Source organism: Hyperolius riggenbachi, chromosome 8 (assembly GCF_040937935.1).
Source record: "Hyperolius riggenbachi isolate aHypRig1 chromosome 8, aHypRig1.pri, whole genome shotgun sequence".
NCBI classification, from domain to species: Eukaryota; Metazoa; Chordata; class Amphibia; order Anura; family Hyperoliidae; genus Hyperolius; species Hyperolius riggenbachi.
Genome location: NC_090653.1, coordinates 231,840,330 through 231,857,056, shown reverse-complemented (window position 1 = coordinate 231,857,056; position 16,727 = coordinate 231,840,330). Strand labels below are relative to the sequence as shown.

The following is a 16,727-nucleotide window of genomic DNA, read 5'->3' as shown; positions in this document are numbered from 1 at the left end:
CAATGGCGTGGCTGATCAGCGTTACATGAGTTTGAAAAGCTGTTCACATCCCACATTTAGGGAGATATACAGATATGTGTGCTGTGGAAAGCAGTGTAAACATAGTAAACATAGTAACAACACCCATCACCTGCGTGAGCCGAACTGCTTCTTCTTCCCGCTGGTCACGGTGCTCGGTGGAGGTGGTAAGAGGAGGCTGTCTTTTGAGCCACCACCTGATCGGTTGACTAAGGATGATCTACGGGGAAGTGGAGCCTGTTCCTCACGTTCTCCAATAGAATTATTAAGTGACAATACAGAGGAAGAGAGACGTTCTTTGGTCAGGCCTGGAGCACTCTCACATAGTTTTGTCTCTTCTGAAACCTGAAAGACAAAGTTGAGAGATAAGAGAGACAGTGACAGCAAAGACCGGGGGATTCTCTGTTGTTGTTGATCAGTAATAATTACAATTCATTCATACCCACCCAAAAAATGTGATTAGACTAAACAGATACCAGGGTGTAACCCACACTTATATGTAGACAATGATCACAAAAATGCTCAATAGGATTGCAGATTAATAACATTTAAAAAGTAGTCCCTCAAAGTTCCAATGAGGTTATGAGCAAGAAGGCTGCACTTATGTGAAGAGATATCGGGCTATGAAGTACTACACTGCTGGAGAGGTGGGGGACGACCCGGGAACGGTCCCAAGGCGTATATAGACCATTGGTTGGTCTAGGACAGCGGTGAGTGGAACACAAAGGGTGTTGGTGGAGGTTCCACTTCACTATTTAGCTAGGAGACACAGCTAGGAGACATAGCATCCTGATTGCTGGAAGGCCCTACGGAGAATAATTTTTTTCTTGTTTTTAGGACTTTAGGGCCTGTGTACATGGACTTTAAACATCTATGTCCGCATAGGAACTTTGAGGGACTACCTTTTAAATTGTATTAATCTGCAATCCTATTGAGCATTTTTGTGATCATTGTCTACATATAAGTGTGGGTTACACTCTAATAAAAAAAATTTTGGGGGGTATGAATGAATTGTAATTATTACTGATTAACAACTTGCCTTTATGCACAACCTGAGCGCCAACTCTTGATATATATATTTAATCACAGTATAAGAGGAGGCGACCAGGTGTGCTCTCTAGATATTATGGTGCTGTGAGCGCTGACCTCTTGTGGATGATCTGATTCAGTTTGTGTCACAATCCGCATCTACTGGTGACATTATGAACTGTCTGCATGAATGTCCTCCATTTCACCAGCAGATGTCCTTGCTCTCCTCAGGGATCTTGCAACATGAACTTCTCTCTGCCCTCCAGCAGAGGGCTCACTCCTCCAGGGACTGTATGTTTATAAAGATGGATGCTGGGAGGAGATCTGGACAGTCACCTGATCTTCCAGCATGAGTATTTAGTCAGGCCTGACCATTCACCCATTGCTAGTTCCTTGTTCCAGTGTCCTGGCCGTCCTAGCCTGAGTTCCCTGTTCCTGGTATTGGTACCTGTTCCATGTTGCCCTGTATCCTTGTTATCTGTTGCCTTCCCGTGTACAACCTTTTGCTTGCTCTTTAGACTATTCTTTGACTAAGCAACTACTTGTATTGCATGATCTCCTGGTTATTAATTTCTGCCTGTTTGACAATCCATTTTGCTTGCTCCTTGTGTCCTGCGAATAGTAGTGTATATATTTTGCATATATCTTTGTTTATATTATCAGGTTCTGGGGTTTGTGTGCAATATATATATATGTATGTGTTTATATATATACTGTATATATACAGTGGGATGCGAAGTTTGGGCAACCTTGTTAATCGTCACGATTTTCCTTTATAAATCGTTGGTTGTTACGATAAAAAATGTCAGTTAAATATATCATATAGGAGACACACACAGTGATATTTCAGAAGTAAAATGAAGTTTATTGGATTTACAGAAAGTGTGCAATAATTGTTTAAACAAAATTAGGCAGGTGCATAAATTTGGGTACCACAAAAAAAAAAAAATGAAATCAATATTTAGTAGATCCTCCTTTTGCAAAAATGACAGCCTCTAAATGCTTCCTGTAGGTTCCAATGAGAGTCCGGATGCTGCTTGAAGGCATTTTGGACCATTCCTCTTTACAAAACATCTCTAGGTTATTCAGGTTTGATGGCTTCCGAGCATGGACAGCTCTCTTTAACTCTCACCACAGATTTTCAATTATATTCAGGTCTGAGGACTAAGATGGCCATTCCAGAATGTTGTACTTGTTCCTCTGCATGAATACCTTAGTGGATTTTGAGCAGTGTTTAGGGTTGTTGTCTTGTTAAAAGATCCAGCCCGGCGCAGCTTCAGCTTTGTCACTGATTCCTGGACATTGCTGCTGATACTGAGTGGAATCCATGTGTTCCTCAAAATTGACAAGATTCCCAGTCCCTGCACTGGCCACACAGCCCCACAGCATGATGGAACCACCACCATAGTTTACTGTAGGTAGCAGGTGTTTTTCTTGGAATGCTGTTCTTTTTCCTCCATGCATAACGCCCCTTGTTATGCCCAAATAACTCAATTTTAGTTTCATCAGTCCACAGCACCTTATTCTAAAATGAAGCTGGCTTGTCCAAATGTGCTTTAGCATACCTCAGGTGGCTCTGTTTGTGCTGTGAGATTCCTTTGCATCACTCTCGCATACAGCATTTCCTTGTGTAAAGTGCACTGAGTTGGTTGAACGATGCACAGTGACTCCATCGGCAGCAAGATGATGTTGTAGGTCTTTGGTGCTGGTCTGTGAGTTGACTGACTGTTCTCACCATTCGTCGCTTCTGTCTATCCGAGATTTTTCTTGGTCTGCCACTTCGAGCCTTAACTTGAACTGAGCCTGTGGTCTTCCATTTCTACAATATGTTCCTAACTGTGGAAACAGACAGCTGAAATCTATGAGACAGCTTTCTGTATCCTTTCCCTAACTCATGATGGTGAACAATCTTTCTCTTCAGGTCATTTGAGAATTGTTTTGAGACCCCCATGTTGGTACTCTTCAGAGAATATTAAAAGAGGGAAACTCCCTTAAATACTCTTTCTCATAATTGGATTCACATGTGTATGTAGGTCAGGGGTCACTGAGCTTACCAAGCCAATTTGAGTTCCAATAATTAGTTCTAAAGGTTTTGGAATCAATAAAATGACAACAGCGCCCATATTTATGCGCCTGCCTAATTTTATTTAACCTTCTTGCCGGTTATCCCGAGCTCAGCTTGGGGTAACCTGCGCAGGAGGATTTTTCTGGCCCCGCTGGGCATATTTTCACAATTTTTTTTTACTGCACGCAGTTAGCACTTTGCTAGCTCCGTGCATATCCCGATCGCCGCCGCTCACCGCCGATTCACCGCCGATTCACCGTTTCCCGCCGTGCCGCACCCCCCTCCAGACCCCTTGCGCAGCCTGGCCAATCAGTGACAGGCAGCACTGAGGGGTGGATCGGGACAAGGTTGCCCAAACTTTCGCAACCCACTGTATATACACACACACACTAGGTTTGCTCTGCATAACACCACCCTATGCAGGGAGGTCCTTGTATCCTGAGTTGCAATTGTATGCTTTCTGAATACACTTGCCTGCAGGAATATTGTCTTATGTTTATACCTGATCATTGTTGCATTTATTCATACTGCTGTGCATTAGGTTAATTTACATTGCTAAGTTCCTTGGTTATGTTACTACACTTAATAAGTAAATTCCTATTATTTATTTATTCCTGTCCTCGTTCATTCAGTTATTTACTAAAACGTGACATTTTATGCTCCTTTTGTATGTCTCGTGCATTGCTCATGATATGCATGATTCCTATGTAAAGTTTGATTCCCAGGGCATAAAGCACGTCATTTCAGTACATTCTTAGTTTGGTGTCAGCATTTGGCTATTACACAGCCACAATGCCAGGGCTGTGGACTTTAGCTGAGAGGTTTCAGCACTGCAGTTTGGCTGTACATAGTTGAATTACCAGGGCTAGAAATTTCAGCTGGACATGGACTGGATTCAGTGCCAGCGCAGAAGAAGACGAAAATAGAAAATTAAAGATCAGTTGGCGTCATTGGTTAGGCTTAACTGATTAAAGTTTTAGGACATAGATTCTACGTCCTAATTAGCCCCCCTGTGTGTTCCAGGACGTAAAATCTACATCCTGCATTAATTGCTGCTGTCTGCCGCTGCCGCGTGAACGGAAACGTGCACGCTCGTGCACAGTCACGTGAATGGTCAAGTGAATGATTGTTGCTGTTAGCTAGCAACAATCATTCAATAAAGTTAGAAAACAAAAGTTGGAAAAAAAAAATAATTAAAGTGACATAGTCCCAATAAAATAAAAAGGGTTTTTTTAAATTCCCCATAAATTTTTAACCCAAACCTAGCCTATTACCCCATTATTAACCCCTACAATACCTAAACCTGTTTATAAACGTTTAATGACCGCCGCCAGTAGCGATTGAATGCAATCACTAGGGCGAAAGTTTCAGGCCCCAATGCTCTACAGATGTAACGCTCTGCCATTGCCTAGTGATACATCTGTACAGCTTGTCACGGAACAGCCATGAGAAACGCAGGTGAATTGGGAAGATTTGCGCAGTCGATTTTCTGATCGCTTCCCGGTTAGATTTGCGCAGTCATTGCAGCAACCAGAATGATTTTTTTTCTTTTCCTGAAGTATGTTTGTTGACCAGTCGGCTATAGCTCATGAGGTACACATTAGCTCCGTCGCTATAGCTCTGCCAACCTTGGTGGGTGGAGCAATAGCCGACGGAGCTGATGCGTACCTCATAACGTCACATCCTGGAGCTGCACAAACCCTGGGCATATGACCAGCGCATTCCGCGTGGAGCTGTAAATGAAGGAAACATCATTGTCACCAAACAATTCAATTTTTGTTTCACTGGAGACCCCAAGTCTTCTTCTTTGTCCAGATGAGCATTTGCAAAGGCCAAGCAAGCTTTTGAGTGCCTTATCTGGAGAAGTGGCGTCCTCCTTGTTCTGCATCTGTGGAACCCAGCAGTGTGCAGTGTCTGTTGGATTGTCTGCCTTGAGACATTGCCACCAGCAGAGCCCAGATTCACCAGGATAGCCTTGGTGGGGATCCTTGGATTCTTTATCACCTGTCTCACTATCCTCCTGGCCAGCACAAAACAAATGGCTTCCGACCACGTCCTCTGAGATTTTCCACAGTGCAGAACATCTTGTATTTTTAATAATACTTTCGACTGTAGCCACTGGAACTGGAAAACATTTAGAAAAGGCCTTTTAGCCCTTTCCTGACTTGTAAGCAGACACAATGCGCAGCCGCAGGTCCTCACTGAGCTCCTTTGTCTTAGCCATGACTGTTGTCCACAAACCAACTGCAGAGAGCTGCTGTTTTTCACCTATTGAATTGATCAAAACAGCTGTTCCCAATCAGGGTAATTAGGATGCTTTAGAACAGCTTAGACTATTTGGAATGATATAGAACGTTGTATTTTCCCACAGACTGCGACAGTTTGTGAAGGGTATGAATAACTTTGGACTGGACACTTTTTGCTCAAATGTAAATAAAAGCTGAGAAATGTTTTTTTCCCACAATAATGCCTTGTGTACACCGTCTTATTATCTGTTGATGGGAGACACCTATGTCATTTCCCATAAAAAAAAATACTAGCTGGTTGAACAAAAGTAACTTTAAGTCAAAATTTGCCAGGGGTATGAATAATTATGGGCAGCACTGTATGTTACATTTTTCCCCAATTATGATAACAATGATTGGAAACTCTGAGAAAATTGCTAGGGTGTGTATATTAATAAACTGACAATCTAACACACACCATACAATCTTTAGAAATGAAAATAATGAATGTAAAAAAAAGCTTTCAATTTTTTGGGAAGATCCGATCATATTTATCAAACCGCGGTTAAAATCAAATCATTTTGATTTGTGGCCACCGTAACACTGGGTCAGATTATCACATTCAAGACTTTTCACATGCTTTCTCCTGCCCTGGAACACCACTTCACTTTGTCACGTTACAATCTTTGAAACCTTTATGTGCATCTTTAGAAGTCATCTGTTCAGCCTACAAATAATAAAATCTATCACATTTCTATCACGTACTGATCTCTAGCGCCATCTTCCTGCAAAATTGCACTATTCACTTTCTGCACTGAACTTAGTTGCTAACTCTCTTGCCTTACCTCTGTTTTCTTCACCTAACAGTCTAGATTACATGACACAACTTTCTCCCTATTATCTCTTGACACTGCTTTATACTGTATTTTCAAATACAGTCAGGTATTTGATTTGCCTATCCATGTAAAAATATCACTTTGTACATTGCTTCCACCCCATTCCTTTAGATTGTAAGCTCGCAAGGGAAGGGCTCTCACCCTTTTGTGTCATGGAATGTTATTAATTTAATTGCTTGCACACTGTTAGACATTTATACATTTTAGTCATCATGTTAAATCAAATTGTAATCAGCAGTGCTGTATCTTGTATCAGTGTTCATATTTGATGTACAGGATCTTCTCAAAAAATTAGCATATTGTGATAAAGTTCATTATTTTCTGTAATGTACTGATAAACATTAGACTTTCATATATTTTAGATTCATTACATAACAACTGAAGTAGTTCAAGCCTTTTATTGTTTTAATATTGATGATTTTGGCATACAGCTCATGAAAACTCAAAATTCCTATCTCAAAAAATTAGCATATTTCATCCGACCGATAAAAGAAAAGTGTTTTTAAAACAAAAAAAGTCAACCTTCAAATAATTATGTTCAGTTATGCACTCAATACTTGGTCGGGAATCCTTTTGCAGAAATGAGTGCTTTAATGCGGCGTGGCATGGAGGCGATCAGCCTGTGGCACTGCTCAGGTGTTATGGAGGCCCAGGATGCTTCGATAGCGGCCTTAAGCTCATCCAGAGTGTTGAGTCTTGCGTCTCTCAACTTTCTCTTCACAATATCCCACAGATTCTCTATGGGGTTAAGGTCAGGAGAGTTGGCAGGCCAATTGAGCACAGTAATACCATGGTCAGTAAACCATTTACCAGTGGTTTTGGCACTGTGAGCAGGTGCCAGGTCGTGCTGAAAAATGAAATCTTCATCTCCATAAAGCTTTTCAGCAGATGGAAGCATGAAGTGCTCCAAAATCTCCTGATAGCTAGCTGCATTGACCCTGCCCTTGATAAAACACAGTGGACCAACACCAGCAGCTGACATGGCATCCCAGACCATCACTGACTGTGGGTACTTGACACTGGACTTTAGGCATTTTGGCATTTTCCTCTCCCCAGTCTTCCTCCAGACTCTGGCACCTTGATTTCCGAATGACATGCAAAAGTTGCTCTCATCCGAAAAAAGTACTTTGGACCACTGAGCAACAGTCCAGTGCTGTTTCTCTGTAGCCCAGGTCAGGCGCTTCTGCCGCTGTTTCTGGTTCAAACGTACGTTCATGCTTCCATCTGCTGAGAAGCTTTATGGAGATGAAGATTTCATTTTTCAGCACAACCTGGCACCTGCTCACAGTGCCAAAACCACTGGTAAATGGTTTAATGATCATGGTATTACTGTGCTCAATTGGCCTGCCAACTCTCCTGACCTGAACCCCATAGAGAATCTGTGGGATATTGTGAAGAGAAAGTTGAGAGACGCAAGACCCGGCACTCTGGATGAGCTTAAGGCCGCTATCGAAGCATCCTGGGCCTCCATAACACCTGAGCAGTGCCACAGGCTGATTGCCTCCATGCCACGCCGCTTTGAAGCAGTCATTTCTGCAAAAAGATTCCCGACCAAGTATTGAGTGCAGAACTGAACATAATTATTTGAAGGTTGACTTTTTTTGTTTTAAAAACACTTTTCTTTTATTGGTCGGATGAAATATGCTAATTTTTTGAGATAGGAAATTTGGGTTTTCATGAGCTGTATGCCAAAATCATCAATATTAAAACAATAAAAGGCTTGAACTACTTCAGTTGTGTGTATTTAAATCTAAAATATATGAAAGTCTAATGTTTATCAGTACATTACAGAAAATAATGAACTTTATCACAATATGCTAATTTTTTGAGAAGATCCTGTATATCATTGTCTGTATCATTATGTATCCCTTGTTTGTTTTCTTACATTGTACAGCGCCACGGAATATGTTGGCGCTTTATAAATAAATTATAATAATAATTGCTATAGAAGATGATGGTGCTGTGTAAAGCATTAATAATAGGCAATCTGCGGTCCGACATGGTCTCATTCCTCACCTGTCTTGCTATCCCCCTGAATTCAGAGAGGTCGTCCTCTTCAAGGTCTGTGGATAAGGCTCGACGGATCTCAGATCCTAAATCCTGCAGGCTCCTTAACCCAGCCTGATGTACAGAGATAAAGGTAAGACATGGGAAACTGTCAAATACCACCATCATACTGTTTACAATTAGATGCTACTATACACAAAACAGAGGGAGTGATAACCTGCAATGTGGTGGAATTGCTTGGCAAGTTCTCAGTGCCAAGAAGACCCTTCTCCTTCCTCCGGCGGAATTTACGGAAGTAATCCTGAATTAGGAAGGTGGCATAGAATTTGCCCACAGTGACCTCCTCTTCTGAGAAAGAAAGAAAAACATGACGATATTCCATTTTTGCACAGGTCAGGCCAGCAATGTCTCTTGCAATCACACAACATATAAAATAGCAAGCCACTAAAATGTTGACATACCAGCTTTGCTCTAGTATTAGACAACCTGCCCCTTCCTGAAGATTAAAGCATACCCGAACAAAAATGTGACATAATGAGATGGACATGTGTATGTACAGTGCCTAGCACACAAATAACTAGGCTGTGTTTCCTTTTTTCTTTCTCTGCCTGAAAGAGTTAAATATAAGGTATGCAAGTGGCTGACTCAGTCCTGACTCAGACAGGAAGTGACTACAGTTTGGCCCCTTACTGATAAGAAATTCCAACTATAAAACACTCTCCTAGCAGAAAATGGCTTCTGTGAGCAAGAAAGAGGTAAAAAAGGGGAATTTCTTATCAGTGAGGGTCACACTGTAGTCACTTCCTGTCAGGACTGAGTCAGCCACTTACATACCTGATATTTAACTCTTTCAGGCAGAGAAAGAAAAAAAGGAACACAGCATAGTTATTTGTGTGCTAGGCACTGTACATACACATGTCTATCTCATTATGTCACATTTCAGTTCGGGTATCCTTTAAATTGCTGAAACTGGGTTGTTCCATCTGCACACCAATCTCACCTATCTATTTCTTGTATCACATACAGCAGGAAAATCGCAATGATTTCTCATACAAAACTTCATATTGCTGCTAGCACCAGTGTGAAGCAATTCTTGCCAATTCTCAGATGCATGGCATAGACAATTTTTAGTGAGACTGCATATGTGTCTTATTCAGTACTATTGAATGGAGTTTTGCAAGCACACCCAGGGCTCGTTCTCGAATGAAGCAAGGCGAAACACTTACATCAGACGCAGAGATTACAGGGCACGTCTGTAGTGTGTGTTTACACCTACAGCATGCAGTCAGAGTAGGAGGAGAAGCGAGAGGAGAGCGAGGTGAAGAGGTCATCATTGGGGAAAGCAGCTTGTTGTGCTGTGTTTTGAGTCTGACAGTAAGTGAGGAGGGCGGAGGCAGGGGAGCAGCAGAAGGGAGGAGGTGACACTGCTGTCCTGACCGAGGAGGAATGGAGTGGCTGAGGGGAAGCAGTTTGTTTGCCACAGACTCACAGTCAGCCAGTGTGCTATTGTGTTGAGCTGCAGCATGTCATGTAAGAACATTAAATGAAGCAGAGTAAATTGCCGGATCCAATTTTGCCTCAGGCAGCAAGAAATCTAGAACCGGCCCTGAGTGCATCAAAAAGTGCACAGAAAGCTCTCAGAAAAAAATGTTTGTTTTTCCTCTGCCCCTGATGGTGCCCATACATGGTACAATACAAAAAAAAGTTCAATTTTCACGTTTATTTGACCAAAATGATCGAATCGAATGAAAGTTTGAAATTATCTTTTTTTCGATAAAATCTGATCGGACATGTTGGAAAATCTTTATATTTGATCTAATGGAATAAATCAATGAAATTATATAATCGAAAAAAAAGGAAAAAATTGTACCATATATGCGCACCACAGGCCCGTTTTTAGGGCCGTGCGGCCCGTGCCGCCGCCCTGGGCGCTGTTGTGAGGGGGGAGCTGTAAAGGAGTTAGGAGCCGGAGCTGCAGGGAGGGCAACCCGACCTCTCCTTCCCTCTCCCCGGGCCGCCCTCCGTGCTCCCACCTCAGACGCAGCAGGAAGCGCTGTGCATAACTACTCACCTTCCTGCGTTCCACTCGACGCTGATCTCCTCTCGTCATAAACACTGCTACACACGCTGCTTCCGGCTAAACAGGAAGCAGCGTGTGTAGCAGCGTCTATGACGAGAGGAGATCAGCGGCGAGTGGAACGCAGGAAGGTGATTAGTTATGCACAGCGCTTCCTGCTGCGTCATTACTCTGCGTCTGAGGGGGAGCACGGAGGGCGGCCCGGGGAGAGGGGAGGGAGAAGTTGGGCTGCCCTCCCCGCGGCTCCGGCTCCCCCCTCAATTATGGGGGGTGGACCTACCTAACCTATACTTTTGGGAAGCTGCCTATCTAACCTAAACTGGGGGGCACCTACCTAATCTAACCTATACTGGGGGGCACCTACCTATTCTAACCTATGCTGTAGGGCACCTACCTAATCTAACCTATACTGGGGGGCACCTACCTATCTAACCTATACTGGGGGGCACCTACCTATCTAACTTATACTGGGGGGCAGCTACCTAATCTAACCTATACTGGGGGACACCTACCTAATCTAACCTATACTGGGGGGCACCTACCTAATCTAACCTATACTGGGAGACATCTACCTAATCTAACCTATGCTGGGGGGGGCACCTACCTATCTAACTTATACTGGGGGGCAGCTAACTATCTAACCTATAGTGGGGGGCACCTACCTATCTAACCTATACTGGGGGGCAGCTACCTAATCTAACCTATAATGGGGGGCACCTACTTAATCTAACCTATACTGGGGGGCAGCTACCTATCTAACCTATATGGGGGAACCTACCTAATCTAACCTATACTGGGGGGCACCTACCTATCTAACCTATACTGTAGGGCACCTACCTATCAAACCTATACTGGGGGCACTTACTTATCTAACCTGTATTGGGGGCACCTAGCTAGCCTATACAGGTGGCAACTATACTGGCTACCTATATTGCAGGCACCTAACTATCCTTTACTGGGGGCATCTACCTATCTAACCTATGCTGGGGGCAACTATTCTGGCTACCTATATTAGAGGCACCCACCTAGCTAACCTGTAGTGGGGCACCTACCTATCTAACTTATCCCGGGGGCGCCTGCCTATCTAACCTATACTGGGGGCAACTATACTGGCTACCTATACTGGAGGCACCTACCTAGCTAACCTATACCGGGGGCAACTATACTGGCTCACCTATGCCTGGCTACCTATACTGGGGGGACCTATAGCTGGCTACCTATACTGGGGGGACCTATAGCTGGCTACCTATACTGGATTACCTATTCTTGGCTACCTATACTGGGGGGACCTATACTGAGTGCAACTAGACCTGGCTAACCTATATTGCGGGCGCCCATACCTTCCAGGGGCGGTTAACCGCGACGGCTAATGTCCCCCTAGGGGAAGAAAAAACGCGACCGCATCCAAACGCAACACAAACGCGACGCCAACGAACGCGACGCCTCCAAACGTCCATCTGAACCGACGCCTCCAAATGTCCATCTGAAACAGCCCTAAAGGCTGGTTCAGACGGACGTTTGGAGGCGTCGCGTTCATTGGCGTCGCGTGGCAATGCGTTCTGGCTTTCAGCAGCGTTCGCGTTGCGTTCGGATGCGGTCACATTTTTTCTTCCCCTAGGGGGACATTACCCGTCGCGGTTAACCGCCCCTGGAAGTAACATGTAGCTTCCAGGGGCTCCTTGAACGCCAGTGAAAATCGGGACCCGAATGCCGCGTTCGTGTAAACGCGCGTGAAAGCTTGGTACAAACACTCCCATTCACTTGAATGGGAGCGTTTAACGCCAAGCCCCGAACGCTGGCAGTAAACCATCCACAAGCATCCGTCTGAACCAGCCCTAACATTGGTTGCAGTTTTTCTGAGCAGAAAAATCACAGAAGTGGATGAGTGTAGACAGCCCCTTAGGCAGGCATGGTCAAAGCCTTAAGGTGGCCACTAACAATTTAATTTCTAGCGAAAAATCGTTTGAGCGATCAGAAATTCTGATCGGAAGTGAAATATTGTAATACATCGTTCACTACACCATCAACGAACCAATCTTTGCTTCCTATCTATCACAACCAACAAGAAAATCCAAATTTTGATTCGACGAAAATTCATTCGGCCGACATTTTTTTCACTCGTTCATAATCGATTGTGTCCACCAACTGAGATTATTTACAACCAATCCGATCAAAATTTCTGATCGCTCAAACAATTTTTCGCTACAAATTGGACCGTTAGTGGCCACCTTTAGATGATGGGGTTTAAATTGTTCATTATTCACATAATAATAGTAACAACAATAAAGCCTTACCAGTGTCAGCAGCACCAATTTTTTTTAGAACCAACTGTATCATTGGAGAATGTATGTACCGGCAATACAAAACACCTATGCCAGAGCCATTGCTTTCCTGATTCAGAAGCGGTGGCAGCCACCTTTGGGATTGTCATTTAGACCAGGATATATGTTTGATGTGATCTTCCCTAAGCTATAGATAATGAGTGTTCTAATATTGTTAGTACTTAGATGTTGACTTAAGAAACTATCATTTTATATTTTTTTTCTACATTGTTAACCACTTTATCCACCACTACAGTATATCTACAACCTCTGTGACTTCATCTAAGCCACAAGGACATAGATATACATCTTGTAGCTGAAGCACAGTTGTGCATGATTGGACATTGCTGCTGTGCACACCTCCAGCACTATCTGATGCAGCACTAATTTGTTAAAAGGAATACATGTTCCCTGAGCCAATAAGATTGTTTTTTACCATTAAAAATACTTTGTTTTTTATCTACAATAGCGCTTTTTATTTTTAAACTGGAATTGGTAAAAGTGAGTAATAATGTGTTTTTTTTCTATTTTTTGCCATGGCAACCTAGTGCTCATTATGGCAACAGAATGTTCGCCGTGGCAACTAAATGGTAGTCATGGCAACAGAACAGTTTGCCATGGCAACCAAGTGGCCATCATGACAACTGAATAGTAGTCATGGCAGCATAATGGTTCGCATGGCAAGTGGTTGTCATGGCAATGGAATGGTGCCCATGGCAACTGAATGATCATCATGGCAATGGAACAACCACCATGGTAACCTAGTGGTCATCATAGCAATGGAATAGCCCCCATGGCAACCAAATTATTGTCATGGCGGTTGTCATGCCAGTTGCTACGGCAATGGAATGTTGCCATTCTGTTGCCAGGGTGACCATTTGGTTCCCACGGCAACCGTTTATTTAACCAAATGTCACCATGTCAACAGAATGTTTGCCATACCAATGTAGTGGTTGTCATGGCAAAGGAACGGTCACCATGGCAACCTAGTGGTCGGCATGGCAATGGAATGGTCGCCATGACAACTATGTGGTTGTCATTGCAATGGAGAAGTCGCCGTGACAACCAAATGTGTTGTTATGGCATGGTAACGGTCGCCATAGCAAGTGAATGATCACCATGGTAACCAAGTGGCCATCATGGCAGCGCAATGGTCACCATGGCAACCGAGTGGTCATTGTCACAACTGAATGGTCGCCATGGAAACCCAGTGGTCGTCATAACAATGGAAAAGTCGCCATGGTAACCTAGTGGTCATCATGGCAACAGAATAGTCTTCATAACAATCAAATTGTTGTCTTGGCAACAGAATGGTTGCCAAAGAAATGGAATGTCGTCATAGCAATAGAACAGTTACCATGCCAATAAATCGGCTCCCATGGGGACCAAATGATCACCATAACAACAGTATGCTGCCATGCCAACATAGTGGTCGTCATGGCAACGGAACGGCGCCATGGCTACCTAGTAATCGTCATGGCAACAGAACGGTCTCCATGGCAACCAAACGGTCATCATGGCAACCATGTGGTTGTCATTGCAACTGAAAAGAGCCCCTGAGTCCCACGCTGCTCTCTCATCATGCTTCCTGGCGGAGGACGCCGACCCAACAGACTTCCAGGTTCAGCATCGTGTGCCACTAGGTGCGTGCCAACGTGACTCTTCCTCCTTTATCCTGGTGGTGATGGTCAGTACTGCACCCAGCTTGATTGAGAGGCAGGGTATTTAACCTCTTGAGGACTGCAGGGCTAAACCCCCCTAGTGACCAGGCCATTTTTAGTAAAATTGGCCACTGCAGCTTTAAGGCCAAGCTGCAGGGCCGCACAACACAGCACACAAGTGATTTCCCCCCCCCCCCCCCCTTTTCTCCCCACCAACAGAGCTCTCTGTTGGTGGAGTCTGATCGCTCCCCCCATGTTTATATTTTTGTATAATAAATATTATTGTTTGTTTGTTTTTTATAAAAATCCCTGTTTCTTTAAAACCCTTCCCTCCCTCCCCATAGCCAGCCAATTACGCCGATCGCTCTCTTGTCCCCCAGGGGGACAGCCGTGTGACACGTCTGTCCCCAGTGCAGCGCTGCTGCTGATCGCAGCGCTGCACAGTGTAAATAGACGGCGTGATCGCCGTGATATTCACTATGTAATTTGTTCATGTTTTGATCCACAATGAGCCTGCATGTAATCATCTCTACTACTGGCAGACAAGAAAAAAACTAGACAGCACCAACTGCTGATAGGCTAAAAGGTATTTTTTTAATATATATTTTTGGTTGCTTAGCAGTTGGAAACAACTATTATTTCCCACAATTTAACAAGGTGCACAAACAGGAAACAGGAAAGGTTCATAGGAAAAGGGGTATCAATTACTGATTGGGATAAAGTTCAATCCTTGGATACAGTTCCCCTTAAAGTGCATGTTCAGAAAATTAGCTCATTGTATCCTTTATTTCTTTTACAGATTGTGCCAGGAGTAACTAACATGCAAGATGGAAAAGTGTGCGATGCAGCATGATAAAGTTCCTGCATTTGAGGTACGGTAATAGTGCCCGGCAAATTCATGATGAGATGATGCAGTTTATGGAAACAATTTCCCATCTTATAACACGATTTTGAGGTAGAAAAGGAATTTCCAAATTGGTCACATGTCCCTCACAGACAAACCAAGACCTGGAAGACCATCATTGAAAGAGATGATGCTTCCACAGTGAAGAAAGAGGAGTGTTTAATCCTGGAAGACCGACAAACCACCATCCAAATGATCATGAATTAAACTTGGTCTTAGTTATGGTAGTGTGTGGAAAATTATTCATAATGAACTGCACATGTCTAATAAGATAAGATGCCTGCACCTTCGGTTCCACATTTGCTAACCCCTTTCCAGAAACAAACACGGCGTGACCTTTCAAGATGTTGACGCAGTTGGAACAGGATGAAAAGGATCTTTTTGGTGAGGCACTATTACCCTTCAAATTCAGGAACCTTATCAAACTGTGAGCCTAAATCTTTTCCATCTCACACTTTAGTTACTCCTGGCGCAATCTGTAAAAGAAATAAAGGCTACAATAAGCTGATTTTCTCAACATCATGCCCCTAGGGAATAATGATGATACTGAGAAGATTTCATCAATATACCATAATTACTTACGCGTTACAATTAAAACATTACGATACTCCCTCATACATATGTGTGCAGAGCCAGGACAAGGTCCTCCAGCACCCAAGGCTGAGACACCAAAGTGCGCCCCTCCATCCCTCCCACCTCAGCTGTCACACACAGATTGCTATTAGACTAAGAGGGCCACAGGGCCCACAACCTCCCCAACACCTTAATAACTAGTTATCGGGCTTGCAGTCACTGCCATGTATCCCCTTTTCTTATTTTTTTCTGCTTCATACACAATTAGGAATGACAGCTGTATGAATTCTGCGCCCCCTCCTACACTGCGCCCTGAGGCTGGAGCCTCTCCAGCCTATGCCTCGGCCCGGCCCTGTATGTGTGTATGTGGTGTGCAGGGCTGGGCTGAGGCAGAGGCAAGATAGGCTCCAGCCTCAGGGCGCAGTGTAGGAGGGGACGCACAACTCACTCAGCTATCATTCCCCTATTGTGTTCGAAGAAAAGAGAAATAAGAAAAGGGGATACATGGCAGTGACCGCAAGCCAGATAACTAGAGATTAACCACTTCCCAACTGAGGGGTTTTACCCCTTGACCACCAGAGCAATTTTCACCTTTCAGCGCTCCTTCCATTCATTCGTCTATAATTTTATCATTACTTATCGCAATGAAATGAACTATATCTTGTTTTTTTCGCCACCAATTAGGCTTTCTTTAGGTGGGACATTATGCCAAGAATAATTTTATTCTAAATGTGTTTTAATGAGAAAATAGGAAAAAATGTGGGAAAAAATTTATTATTTTTCAGTTTTCGGCCTTTATAGTTTTTAAATAATGCATGCTACTGTAATTAAAACCCATTAAATGTACTTGCCTATTTGTCCCGGTTATAAAACCGTTTAAATTATGTCCCTATCACAATGTTTGCCGCCAATATTTTAATTGGAAATAAAGGTGCATTTTTTTTCAGTTTT

At 43.5% G+C, this 16,727-nt stretch overlaps 1 protein-coding gene across 7 annotated transcripts in view; it reads right to left on the bottom strand.

Moving 5' to 3' along the window:
- CACNA1F (calcium voltage-gated channel subunit alpha1 F) overlaps nt 1-16,727 on the bottom strand; it is a 349,606-nt gene that overhangs the window by 19,440 nt on the left and 313,439 nt on the right. For all 7 annotated transcript variants that reach the window (XM_068248313.1, XM_068248312.1, XM_068248314.1 and 4 more), the window contains 3 exons: nt 8,458-8,588; nt 8,250-8,354; nt 131-363 (listed from right to left, as the gene is read on the bottom strand). In XM_068248313.1, coding sequence (XP_068104414.1) covers nt 131-363; nt 8,250-8,354; nt 8,458-8,588 — 469 coding nt within the window. The remainder of the gene's footprint in view (nt 1-130; nt 364-8,249; nt 8,355-8,457; nt 8,589-16,727) is intronic.